Source organism: Peromyscus leucopus, chromosome 17 (genome assembly GCF_004664715.2).
Source record: "Peromyscus leucopus breed LL Stock chromosome 17, UCI_PerLeu_2.1, whole genome shotgun sequence".
Taxonomy (NCBI): Eukaryota; Metazoa; Chordata; class Mammalia; order Rodentia; family Cricetidae; genus Peromyscus; species Peromyscus leucopus.
Window position 1 is genome coordinate 55,915,075 of NC_051077.1, and position 14,077 is coordinate 55,929,151.

The 14,077-nt window shown below is 41.2% G+C and overlaps 1 protein-coding gene across 2 annotated transcripts; it reads left to right on the top strand.

The window, feature by feature from the left end:
• The first annotated feature begins 243 nt into the window (after positions 1-243).
• Positions 244-12,847, top strand: LOC114686972 (zinc finger protein 14-like). Of its 2 annotated transcripts, none has more exons than XM_028861674.2 (5): positions 244-363; positions 6,859-7,239; positions 9,975-10,101; positions 10,275-10,335; positions 11,254-12,847. In XM_028861674.2, the coding sequence occupies exons 2-5, from the start codon at positions 7,201-7,203 to the stop codon at positions 12,293-12,295; spliced, it is 1,269 nt and encodes a 422-aa protein (XP_028717507.1). In that variant the 5' UTR covers positions 244-363; positions 6,859-7,200; the 3' UTR covers positions 12,296-12,847. The 2 variants fall into 2 exon arrangements, with proteins under 2 accessions (XP_028717507.1, XP_028717509.1); XM_028861676.2 differs by lacking the exon at positions 244-363 and adding an exon at positions 2,911-3,672.
• The last annotated feature ends 1,230 nt before the right edge of the window (positions 12,848-14,077 follow it).

Consider the following 14,077-nt stretch of genomic DNA (forward strand, 5'->3'; position numbering starts at 1 on the left):
GACAACGATTTTCACTGGCCAGGGTTATTTAGCAAGGCTCGCCTACAAGTACACAAGAGCCGTGGGCCTATGTTGCCACCTGCTGGCCATCGCAACACAAGACAATGTTTTCAAAGCTCACAGCCTAAGGAGCGCCTAGAGGAGCTGTTCCTGTCACTCAGCTCACGCAAAGCAGTTTTAGCCAACCAGAGCCTTCAGGCAGGTTGTCCAATCAGAAGCTTCTGGGAGGCAGGGGGTGGGGGCAGTGTTCTTTCCGGCCGCCATGCTAGCTAAGGGTTCTTCACAGGGCTGAGCGAGGTCACTGCGGGTGCCGCTGCCCGGAGCTGTGAGGGGAGCGCGGACGAGCTCGGCGGCCGCGCCATGGTGAGCGCGGGGCCGCTGTCCCCAGCCGGGGCGGAGCGTCCGGCTGAGCCGCGGGAGCCGGTGTGCCGGGTCTTCCCCGGGGCGGGGGGAGCGGGCGCGGGGACGCGGCGCCTGCCCAGCGACCTGGGCCCTGCCCGGCGGCCTGTGGGCGCTTCCGCCTTGATGGTTCTCTTCCGCGCCAGCGCTGAGCGGGAGGCCCCGCCCTGCGGGGGGGCGGGGAGCCTGTGCGCGGGTGACGTCACGGTCGCGCCTGTCCTGCCTTTTGGGGCTGCGCTGGAAGGCAGCTTGCTAGACTGAGGTTCTTTGTGGTGTCTTCTAGAAGTACTGAACTTTGCATTCCAAACGCAGATGTAGGATCCTTTTTCGGTTAATTTTGCGACATTTGTCAAGTCTGTCCAGTGAGTTTCTTTGCAAAGGTGTTCAGAAACAGCTGTGGAAAAGACTTTTCTCACTGATTTTTGTTGTTGTTGTAGTCTGTTTGTTCTTCTGTCAAATATACTTTGATTATATTTTTGTCTTTATTTCTGTTTATGTGTTAATATTTTCCCCCAAATTGTGCATTGTTTTGAGTACTGAAGTCTGATGGGAAATGTAGTTAGGAAGCGTTGCAGCTGGGTCTTTTGTATTGTGTTCATCATTTCTTCATTTCCATGCACCTTTTATGTTCCCTGTTATGATAAATATTTTTTTTAGGATTTTATTGGAAGTGTATTGAGCTAGTTTAAACTGAGAGCCAACATCTTATTATTAAGACTTCCTATCACGAGTGTGGTATGCTAGATATAGATGAACACATTTGTATTTTCTCATAGTGTCAGAAAATTTTTGAATAACAATAAATTCAAAAGGCACAGTGGTTTTGAAGGTAGCAATTTCAGATAATTCCACTTACTGTGGTAATTGAGACAAGGCTAATGCAGGTTTATTCCAGTCTTAATTAGTAATATTCTTAAATCACACAGCACAGTATAGCTGTGCATACATGTAGTTTATAAAATGAATACAAGTAAAAGAAAAGCACAGGAGTGGGCCGAGAGACGACATGCAGGTAGAGCCTGTACTGGTATGCTAAGGAACTCAAACCTAGGATGCCCCAGGGAGGACTCAGTTTTGTCAGCCCTGCTACAGAGTTCTAGTTGCTAGATAGAAGGTGGAACCAGGCTTTGAGAATAGGCAACTGGGTTCAGGTCCAGGTCTAGATTGGGAGGGATCGGCAGTGGAGAGGCTGGGCTAACAGAGGTTGGACCTAGTTTATTTGAAACCTTGGGGAAAGGAGTTCCCTGTCTGTCCCTTCTTCACATACATGCCAAGTATGAGATGATAGTTTGGTTGGGTTGGGGCCAGCCATCCTCCTGCTTGGTGTCCAGCCATCCTCCTGCTTGGTGTCCGTCACTTTATGAGGCCAGGAGAGGGAGTTATATACTTTCCTGGTCTGGCAGGTTCTTGGCCCTGGTTTCCCTGATAGCGTTTTAATACACTCATGTGCCCCTGATAAACTTATAGAGTGGCTCCCTTTCTGTTCCCGGGAATAAGCCATTTATCAGTCTTTGCTGTTTGAGTGAACAGGTAGTATTGTTGTGGATCTACTCTAGGGGTTGTAGTCATTCTCTTCTCTTAAAATGGAGTCAAATGGAGTTTCAGGGCAAGGCACTGCCTAGAAAGAAAGCCACTGTTTTTCACAACATGGAACAGGGCACAACCTGATCTCAACACTGAACATATATTGGATATGGATATCCAGGATTCTGCAGTAGCACTCTCTTTATTAAGTAGATTATTTTCATTAGTGATTTGTAGTTTGGAGCTGGAGAGATGGTTTAGTGATTGAGAACTCGCTGCTCTTCTAGAGGACTGGAGTTCCATTCCCAATGACCACATGGTAGCTTACACCTATCTGAAACTCCAGTCTGAGGGGATCTGAAGCCCTCTTCTGGCCTTCATGGGTACCAGGCACAAATGTGGAGCAAACAAACACCCATATAAATATATATGTATTTTAAAAAAAATAATTTGTGGTTAATGTCTGCAGGCTTCCCCTCCCCCTTTTGTTTTCTTTTCTTTTCTTTCTTTCTTTTTCTTTTTTTTTTTTTTTTGAGACAAGGTCTCACTGTGTGATGTGTCTGACCTGGAACCCTGGAATTTTGTAGACCAATCTGTCCTGGAACTCAAAGCAATCTGCCTGCCTGTGCCTCCCAAGTGTGTGCAGCACCATACCCAGCATGTCTGTAGTTCTTTGTGTATTCCTTACAGTACTGTGTATTACAAACAGTATAGTATTTTTATTTTCACATCCTATTGTTCATTGCCAAGGTATAGGCATAGGATGGAATTATGTATCCTACATGTTTGCTATAGTATCTCATTAGTTTCTTGAACTTTTGTTGGTTTTTGAGATTTTCTTTTTTATTTCTTCTGAAAAAGCTTTCCCCTTTTGTTGACATACAGTCCCCCTCACCCTCCACCGCCCAATTATTTGTATAATCATATAATTTAAATTTATTTCTATATTATATATTTATCTGCCTGCGTTTATGTCTGTGTACCATATACATGCTTGGTGCCTGTGGAGGACAGAGGAGTGTTGTGGGATAATTGTTTTGTTCACTGTGAAGATGTGTATCTACCTAAGGTGCCTTTTGATTGACTTAATAAAGAGCTGCATGGCCAATAGGTAGGCAAGAGAGAATAGGTGGGACTTCTGGGGAGAGAGAGGAACTTGGGAAGAATCTGAGGTGCTTGGAACTAAGCCAGTGAGATGCACATGGCAGAATGTAGATTAATATAAATGGGTTAGTTCAAGTTATAAGAGCTAGTTGGAAAAAAGCCTAAGCTAAGGCCAAGCCACGTCATTATTTGAGAACTGGTGGTACAAAGAAAGTCCGACTACAGAGGAGGGTGTTGTATCCCCTGGAACTGGAGTTACAAATGGTTGAGAGCCACCATGGTGCTGGGAATTGAACCTGGATCTTCTGGAAGAGCAGGCAGTGCTGCTCCAGCCTGATCATAGGATTTTTGTTATTTACTTGTTGATGATAGATTACATTGATTTTTAACTTTATGGGGGGAATGGGATGAGTGTTGGGAATTAAACTCTGGTCCTTGTGTGCTCTGCCATTGAACTTCATCCACAAACTGAATTTTGAAGTTTTAATTGGTTTTGCATACCTGTCTTAATTTCTACTTGGTTGTGGTACATAAGTTTTTGATTTGGTTTAGTTGATTTCTTTATTACATTGAGGGAGACCCTTGGGTAGGTAAAGATGGCCTTGAACTCCTGACTCTTGCTGCTGCTTCCAAAATGCTGGAATAGTAAGTATGAACCAGAACACTTTTTTCCTTAAGATTTTTATAACTGTTAACAAATTTCCCCTTTAACAATTTCATGAGTGTCTAAAATGCATGCTGTGGCTCCTGTCCTCTAACAGCCCTTACAGCCCTAGTCCTGCCTTATTCCCTGCAATTCCCTTTCAGTCACTGGTGTCTCCTTTCTTCCATTTTCTCTTGGAACCCCTGAGTTAACCAGGATCACCTATGAGTTAGGAACTATTCATGGAAGCTTGGTAGGCACCTCAGTGGGCACACAACTAAAGACAATGACTTCTTCCTCCAGAGTCTTTCAGTGGTCAGTAATTCAAGGAAGAGTAGTACACTGTATGCCCCTTTGACCTATAATTGACTATTAATAGGTGCTGTTTTATGTAATCCCATTGGAGGTGACCACAACCACTGTGAAGTCATGACAGCATTGACTGCCATACCCAGAAGTCAGCGTTTCACAGCCTTTCCCCCCTCCTCTGGCCGTTACATTTTCACCCTTCCTCTGCTGTGATCCTTGAGAGGTAGTGGTATAAATGTCCTATTTGGGGCTGGAGAAATGACTCAGAAGTTTAAGAGCACTGGCTGCTCTTCCAGAGGATCAGAGTTCAATACCTAGCACCTACATGGTGGCTCACAACCATTTGTAATTCCAGTTCATCTTCTGACCTCTGTGGGCACAGTACAAACATGTCGCACAGAAATACATGAAAGAGCTGAAAGGTGGCGGGGCACACCTTTAATCCCAGCACTCAGGAGGCAGAGGAAAGGAGGATCTCTGAATATGAGGCTAGCCAGGGCTATACAGAGAAACCTTGTCTCAAAAAAGCCAAAACAAACAAACAAACAAACCAAAAAACCAAAAACAAATCCCATGAAGGCTTAACATCCACACATAAATAAAAATAAATAAAATTTCAAAAGCAAAATTAAAAAAAAAACTTAAAAAAATGTCCTGTTTAGGGTTGAACATTTAACCATCACTTATTCTTGGTGCTTTGAACACCCATGCACCCTATGTTCACTGACATTCATTGCAAAGGGAGGAGTATCATTTCATTGTTTATGGGTATGAACATAAATATTTAGAAAGTAATCTGGTCTCAGGACAGTTTAGCTGAACACTATTAGTAAGATTACTCCTAGAGGCTAAGACCTCAGCTGTGGGTTTTGGCCAGATTTACAATACCAGGTATGCATTCCCTCTTGTGAAGCATGCCTCAAATCTAATCAGAGTGGTGGGTTATTCATTTAACAGTTTTTAAAAAACTTGCATATGACCAAGTGTCTTAGTCACTGTTCTATTTCTGTGAAGCAGAATATATAACCATAGCAACTCTTATAAAAGAAAGCATTTAATTGGGACTTGCTTAGAGTTTCACAGGTTTAGTCCATAATCATGTCAGGGAGCCTGGTGTCATGCAGGCAGTCAGGGTACTGGAGAAGTAGCTTAGAGTTCTACATCTGAATCTGGAAGAGAGAGACGCTGGGCCTGGTTTTGACGTTTGAAACCTCAAAGCTCACCCCCAGTGACACATCTTCCAACAAGACCACATCTCCTAATCCTCAAGTAGTGCTGCTCTCTGATGACTAAGCATTCAAGTCTATGAGCCTGTGGGGGCTGTGCTTATTCAAGCCACCACAGCTATAATATTCTTAGGCATATACTCACAGGACTCTCTATCTTATTACAGAGATGTTTGCTCAACCATGCTCATCATTGCTCTATTCAAAGTATAGGATATAAGAACTGCCTAGATGTCTATCAATGATGAATGAGTAGTGAAAATGTAGTATATATACACATAATGTGTGCGTGTGTGTGTGTGTGTGTGTGTGTGTGTGTGTGTGTGCATGTGCACACCTAATTTATGTTGTGGTAAGATGATGGCCTCATAGTTTAAATTCAGAAGTGTTTGCTTTTCTGGAACACATGGCACCAGATTGGTGTAAATTTGTTTTTGTATTTTTAAGACAAGTCTCTATTAATTAATCTCACTCTGTAGATCAGGCTAGCCGAACTCAAAAGATCTCCTGCCTTCCTCTCGAATGATAGGATTAAAGGTGTGCATTACTGCACTCAACATGGTGTAAATTCTTTTTTTTTTTCCGTTTTTTTTGGAGACAGGGTTTCTCTGTGTAGCTTTGCGCCTTTCCTGGAACTCACTTGGTAGACCAGGCTGGCCTCGAACTCGCAATGATCCACCTGGCTCTGCCTCCCGAGTGCTGGGATTAAAGGCATGCGCCACCACCGCCTGGCTGTAAATTCATAACTGTGTGGATCTTCCTTATTTTTTTCCCATTTCAATATTTCAGATTTTTTTCCCTTTGTCATTTTACTTCTTGATTTTTATGGCTGTATTGCTTGGTTTTCTTTGGTACATTGTGCAATCTTTATAAATAAAACACTGAGCGAAATGACAAGAGCATGGTGAGAACATGGACAATAGAAAGGTAAAGATAGAGCATAGTCACTGGGCTTCAGAGAGGCTCTTTGAAAGGTGCCTGATGATACACGTAATAAAGTAATGCTGGAAAAGCTCAGAACAATAAAAACAGAGCTAACCTCTGGGTGTGATAGTGCACACCTTTAATCCCAGCACTCAGGAGGCAGAGACAGGTTGATCTCTGAGTTTGAGGCTAGCCTGGTCTACAGAGTGAGTTCCAGGACAGCCAGGGCTACACAGAGAAACCCTATCTCGAAAAACCATAACCCAAAACAAAACAACCCCCTCATCCTGAAAACAAAAACAAAAACAAAGAACAACTAAAATACCAGAGCTAGCCACTTCTAAACCTCAGATTGGAAACTTTTACCATATGTGGCTTTAGCGAGCTTGGGCCTCAGCCTAGGGAGGTCCCACTCAGGTCACCCTTCTGAGCCCAGGGGCTTTAGCAGAACTCGAAGCAGCTGTGTGCTAGGATTTGGCCAGCAGTGTGATAGGGAAGAAAGTGCAGGTTGCTGCTAATGGAGCTCAAGACACATCTAGTCACAGGTAAGACTGGTCTGAGAGGAGCCTGTGGGTGGAGACAGATGGATCCGGAGGTTGTGGGTGGAGTGTGAGGGAGCATTCTCAGTGGGAACACAGGTCCTGGATATTGCTGATTGCTTGTATGATGGCTAATCTTCAGTTGACTTGATTGGCTCTGGAATCAACTAAGAGGCCTGTCTCTGTGCAGGTCTGCCAGGGGATTTCAGGAAGGACTAACTGAGGCGAGAAGACCCTTTCGTATAGTGGGTGGCACTTTGAGTGTGACCTCAGTAGAGAGAAGTCCAAAGAAGAAGCAGTGTTGCTTTCCTCCTGCCTTCCCTTCGTGCTGGTGAGTGCATCTGTCCATTGCTGCTGCTGCTACTGCTGCTGCTGTTCCGCCGCCACCACATCCTTCACTGACTTGGAACCCAGCTTCTTGGGCCTTCCAGTGTGGACTGAAGAGCAGAAGCTGTCCAGGTGTGCTCTGGACCTTTGGCACCTGATTGAAGCTCCTGAGGCTTCTAGTCATCGTGGATGGAGCCTCTCCATCATGGAGACAGCCATTGTTGGACTGTGCAGGCTGGATCAGGTAAGTTGTAATTTAAATAAGGTAATCTAATAAACTCTCCTTGTTATTTGTTCTTTTAGTTCTAGCCTCAAGAGAACCCTGATTGAATCAGATACCTATATCCTCCTATTTTTCTTATGCATACCTTACACATTATTTAAATCATCATTCTCTATTTAATTTAATTTAATTTTACCCTCAGGATTGGCAAGCTGTAAGCTCTGGCAGCTGCCAAGAAGTGGAGATAGGTAAGAGAAGAGAAAGCAATGCCACATGAGTTAAATTGGTGTATCAGTCCCATGGCAGATAGGCCCAAAGTACCAGAAAAACCACATTTAGGCTTCAGCCAGCATCCTAAAGAGAAGATAAACACACATGGAGGCTTATTCTTTCTTATGAATGCTCAGCCTTAGCTTGGCTTATTTTTAGCCAGCTTTTCTTAACTTAAATTATCCCATCTATCTTTTGCTTCTGGGTTTTACCTTTCTCTATTTCTGTATATTTTTTCTTTCCTTCTTATTTCATGTCTGGCTGTATAGCTGGGTGGCTGGTCCCTTCTGTTTCTTCCTCCTTGATCTCTCCCAGATTTCATCTCCTATTTATTCTCACTGTCTGCAAGCCCCATCTATCCTTTCTCCTGCCTTGCTATTGGCCATTCAGCTCTTTATTAGACCAGTCAGGTGTTTTAGACAAGCAAAGTAACACAGCTTCACAGAGTTAAACAAATGCAACATAAAAGACTGCAACACTTCTTTGCATCATTAAACAAATATTCCACAGCATAAACAAATGTAACACATCTTAAAATAATATTCCACATTTCCCCCTTTTTGTCTAAATACAAATGAAAGGTTTTAACTTTAACATAGTAAAACTGTACACAACAAAAACAGTTATCAAGTAAGAATTACATTTATGATATTCAGTCCATTTATTTGTATTTAGCAAATTCAAAGAAAATACTCCATTATCTATCTTAATAATTCTGAAGTTTTATATCTGATTTACTAATAACTAAGGAAAATTATAACTAACTATTTAGTCTTTAACTCCATCAAAGACCCCCAGAAGGATGTAGTATTATCTAACAACAGAGTCATTTTGCTGCCTGGACAGTCATCCAAAATTCCTCTTTGGAGTGTCCATCTTCAGCTTACAGGCCCAGAATATCTGGCAGACTTTTCAGTGAAGCAGGAAATTTGAAGGACTGTCCTATCTTGTATTGGCAAAGTTTGTCAGTCTCTTTTCTCTGTCCTGCAGAATGTCTGGCAGATTCTTCTGAAGGACCATCCCATGTTTTGCAAAATTCAGCAGTCACTTTCCTGTGGGTCATGCATGTCCAGTTTTTATAACAGTGAAGGCAAAAGAGTTTCTTGCCCAAATACTAACCTTGCCACATTGAAAGCAAGCTCCTATGGAGTTTTTTTGATGCCCATCATCCTTTTGTGAAGGAAATTGATGTACCAGGAACAGATGTGTCTCATTGTCATGAAAAGCCTTAAGTTAACAAGACATTTAAATGCCATATTCTGTAGGTCTTTGAAGTGTTTGAAGACATTTATCTAAAATATATCTCTGTATGATCTTGAAAATAAGCCTAACATAGCTACAAATTTGATTGTTATAGATGACTAACTACTAACCTGTGTTTAATTATCCTAAATAGTTCATAATAATAATAATAGCTTTCAGAAACTAGAACTTTACCTTATGTTTTTATTTTTATTTCTTTTTAATTAATTAATTAACTTTGGTCTTTGAGACAGGCTTTCCCTGTTTAGCTTTGTGCCTTTCCTGGAACTCACTCTGTAGCCCAGGCTGGCCTCGAACTCACAGAGATCCGCCTGCTTCTGCCTCCTGAGTGCTGGGATTAAAGGCGTGTGCCACCACTGTCCGGCTACCTTATGTTTTCAAATGAACTGCATAGGTACAATGCCTTAAACAGGAGTAAACACATATATACAGTGTACAAAAATAACTTTAAATTTGTACAACTATTCCACAGCATAAACAAATGTAACACATCTTGATATTCCACCACACATTTGGGTTAGTGCTATGGCTCAGTTGGTCAACACAACTGCCACTGAGCCTGATAACCTGAGTTCAATCCCTGGGGCCCACATAGTAGAAGGAGCAAACTGACTCCCACATTCACAGTGCTGTGTGTGCCCCTGTGAATAAATGCACACACACTAAATACTTATCTTAAAGAGTGTATATGATTATGGAGTATTTCAGAAAATTAGTTCTCTCTTCTCTAGGGTTTGCTTTTTTTGTTTGTTGTTGGGTATACTTTGCCATATTCTTAAGAATATTTCCAAAGTACTTGTTCCAGAGATTCTATTACTTGTATGTATTCTTTTTTTCTTAACCTTGTTTTCAGAAATTTCTTTGAATGTTAGGAATATGGAGGAAGAAGCTTAAACTCTGAGCATGAATTTCCAAGGACAGCCAGCCTCCTGACCCCTAATGTTAATGCTCTTGTATGTATCGGATGATAGGGTGTGCCTGGGACAAGAAGTGGAGATGGCTGGAGAAGGGGAATGGGGTGGGGAAGCAGTGCCTCTCCTCCTGGGCGCAGTAATGAGGAGAGTGATCTGTCTGCTGTCTCTGAACACCACTCAGTGGTTTTTCTAGAACTCCTGTGTCATGCATGAGTGTGTGGGAACCACAGTTACGCTGTCGCACTCTCAGACATGGACAGATGTGTCATTCTCATCCACCCTTTTATATACAAATATGGAATGTTTTAGGATCTGGTGAGCTTTGAGGATCTGGCTGTGAACTTCACCCAGGAAGAGTGGGATTTGCTAGATCCTTCTCAGAAGATTCTGTATGGAGATGTGATGCTGGAAACCTGCAGGAACTTCACTGCCATAGGTGAGGCAGGCTATCATCTTACCTTCACTCCGTAATTAGAGAGCAGGTGTTTCTGTTATTGATGGTCACAGTGATTTGGATGTGGAAAGGGAAGAATGTGGTGAAGAAATTAGGTGTAGTTGCAATGTACATTCTAATAATTTAATTACACATTTTCTGTGACAATATTTTAGGATATGAATGTGAAGACCAGAAAATTGAAGAACATTATGAAGATCCTGAAGTAAATATAAGGTAATTTGCATTCAGAAGTGCAAGCAAATATTCCTTGAAGAAATTTTAATGTGCTGTAAAATTTTTGTTTTTAAGATTTTTTAAAATATTTATTTATTTATTTTTGTTTTTTCAATACAGGGTTTCTCTGTGTAGCCCTGGCTGTCCTGGAACTTACTTTTGTAGTCCATGCTCGCCTTCAGCTCACAGAGATCCACCTGCCTTTGCCTCCTGAGTGTTGGAATTAAAGGCATGCACCACCATTGCCTGGCAAGATTTATTTGTTTTTATTTTATTTTATTGTATATGGGTGTTTTGTTTGTCTGTTTGTCTGTGCACTACATGCATACTGTGCCCTTGGAAACCAGAAGAGGGCATCAGATCCTTTGGAATTGGATTGTTAAATCTGGGAATTGAATCAGGGTTCTCTGGAAGAACAGCCAGTTCTCTTAACCCTGAGCCTTTTCTTCATCTGCTGTGCCATGAAAATTTAACAAGTTAACAAAACAAAGAATCCCAGCTTTAAATTCATTTATCAGTAGAGAATTTTCACCCAAAGTATTTTTTTGTTTAATCTTTAACCTAGAACCAGTTCTGGGACCCTGCATTAACAAACTCTACTAATTTGATCATAGGCCTATGGGAACCATATTGCAGAACCATCAGTCCATTTATTTTCAGATATTTTGTGTGAAAGCACATATTTTGTTTTTTGTTTTTTTTTTTTTTTTTTGGGGTAGAAAGTTGGTCTAATAGGTAAACAGTAGTAAAACAACTATCACTGATGGGCTTGTCATTTCTTACAGCAGTTACATTTACAGATACCCTGATACTGAAGAAGGTGGTCAGGGTGGTGCAACCTTATCCATAAATGAATCTCAGTATGAGCAGCAATGTATGTGGAGAAATATTCACGTGTCATTTATTTCATTTTAATAGGCACATCATATCTCACTCTGAATATACACAGTATGAACCTGAGGACTGTGAACAGAAGCCACAGGACTCTAATTATCTTACAAGGATAGAAGGATACACGGAAACTCACACTGTGAATGGACCTTCTGAGTGTGAGGTATGTTTAAAATCCTATGGACTATATCACCTCACTTACAATGGACATCACAACTACGAATACAAGGAGTGTGGAGGAAGCCAAACTGTACGAAAATGTTATGAATGTAACCAATGTGGTAAAACTTTGAGTTCTTTCAATTCTCTTCAAAGACATCAGAAAATTCATATTGAAGAAAGACCATATAAGTGTCAACAGTGTAGTAAGGCCTTTAGATGTCTCAATGCCCTTCAGTCACATGAAAGAATTCATACTGGAGAAAAACCTTATGAATGTAAACACTGTGGTACAGCTTTTAGCAGACTTACTCACCTGCGATTACATGAAAAAGTTCATACTGGAGAAAAACACTATGAATGTAAACAATGTGATATAGTTTTCAAATCTCAGAGTTCCTATCATAGACATAAAATAATGCATGGAGAAACATTTTATAATTGTAAAGAGTGTGGTAAGTCTTTCATTTACCCCTCTTTACTTCAAATGCATGAAAGAACTCATACAGGTGAAAAGCCTTATGAATGTAAACTATGTGGGAAAGCCTTTAGATACCATTCTTCCATACGATTACATGAAAGAACTCATACGGGAGAAAAACCCTATGAATGTAAACACTGTGGTAAAGCCTTTACACGTCAGAGTTATCTTCAGTTTCATGAAAGAAGCCACACTGGAGAGAAACCCTATGAATGTAAAGAATGTGGTAAAGCTTTTAGGCATCACTCTTACCTTCGATTACATGAAAGAAGACATACTGGAGAGAAACCGTATCAGTGCATACAATGTGGCAGATCCTTCAGCCGACAGAGTTCCTTTAAGAGACATCAGTCTGTTCATGCTGTGGAAAACCCCTATAAGTGTCAACAATATCTACTTCCTTTATCCCTGTTTCCTTCAAATGCATGAAAGAACTTACACCAGCACCAAACCTTCTGCATGTGAACAGTGTGATAAAATGCTTATCCTAATTCACATAAAACACACATAAGGACTCAAAATAGTGATGAACCTTTAAACAATGTAGTATAGCCTTCAGGGGCTACAGGGACTATAGAACTCCACCACCTGGAAGCAGTTACCAAAGATGATATCTCCTGCCCTTCAGCCTTCCACAAAAGTTTGTGGACATCATGTATCTCAGAGAGAAGTAATGCAGGAAGAAGGCCAGAAAAGAATGACTGTGAGCCACAGTAACTTATCTTCAGAGCTCAACAACCAAGAAAGGCCAGCACTTGGACTTTGGGGACCATCTTGAGGTTATAGAAACTTTTCTAGCTAACATAGGAAATCATTCCCTATAATCACTAGAAGATAGGTCTGCCATTTTAATGAACTCTCCTTTTTTAATGAAAACTTACAGATTCAAACAGAGGTACACACTTGAGTCTGCTCCTATTCTGTGGAATGTATTCTATGCTGTTATTCTCAAGTTCAGTAAATCTACATATACTCTCAGTATTACTGCTGCGTGTCTTACTCTTTTCTTTGAAATAACCTGTATATCACAACCTGGACATCTCCCCACCCCCTGGGCATAATTTGAGGGCTTTCATATATGTATACAATGTGTTGGTTAAATCCTATTCCCTCTCCTCTCTAATTCTCCCTCTTTTTTTTTTTTTTTTTTTAAACTGTGTTCTGGGACTCACTGTGTAGAAAAGGTTGGCTTTGAACTTAACAGAGATCCACTTGCTTCTGTCTCCCTAGTACCGAGATTAAAGGTATGTGCCACCAGAAACATCAGTGTACTTTTGTTTTTGGGGGGGGGGGAATCCACTGAATCCAGATAATGCTGTGTTTCTTTATTTCTGGGCTATAGTACCCAACCCAAAGTAACAAATACATCCTTATTCCTACACCTTGCTATCAGTATTGGCATTTCTACTTTTTCCAGAAGGAATTTATTCCATGTGATCTAAGGAAATTGCAAAGACATTTCCTAAAGGAAATGCCAGGTAAGACAATGTTGACACAGATTCAAGTATCACCAAGACCCCAGAGGTGAGGTACACATGGTGATCTGTGTGGTCTTGAAGACTTGGGTTTTCAGATTCATACAAAGAGACGTGTTTTGAACGTGTATGGATATTGGTGTGTTATAATTGTGGGATAAACAAAACTAGATCAGACAACTAGTGCGGAAATCCTGGTCTTAGTGCTGCAGATTATATATTCAAAAGTTATAGGTGAGTGGCCAGTAGAGATTTTTCACTGACTAAGAGCACTTGCTGTTCTTTGGGGAACATGGGTTCAGTTCCCAGTCCGCAAGTCACAGCTTACAAATGCCTCTAGTACCAGGGGCTCTAATGCCATCATCTGGCCTCAATACGCACCTCCACACATGTTGTACATATACATACATGTAGGCAAACACAGAAAAATTTCTTAAAATTTATTCAGTTTTGGGACTGAATTCTGGGTCAACAGATTGCCTTCTGTGAACCAGTAATGAACCAGTAATGCCTGATATATCAAAAATTAATGCTGATGAAGAAATCCACAGACTCAATAAATTGAAATGATGTACCATGTAAAGCCTATTTTCAGTGTTCAGGTTGAGAATAGTACCTTTCACTCATAGTACAAGATAGAAATGTCAGGAGCATCAGCGTATATGAAGAGCTCATCAATTGCCCATGTCTGCATGCCAGGTCTTACAGTAGCAGGTGGAACAGCTCAATTTGAAAA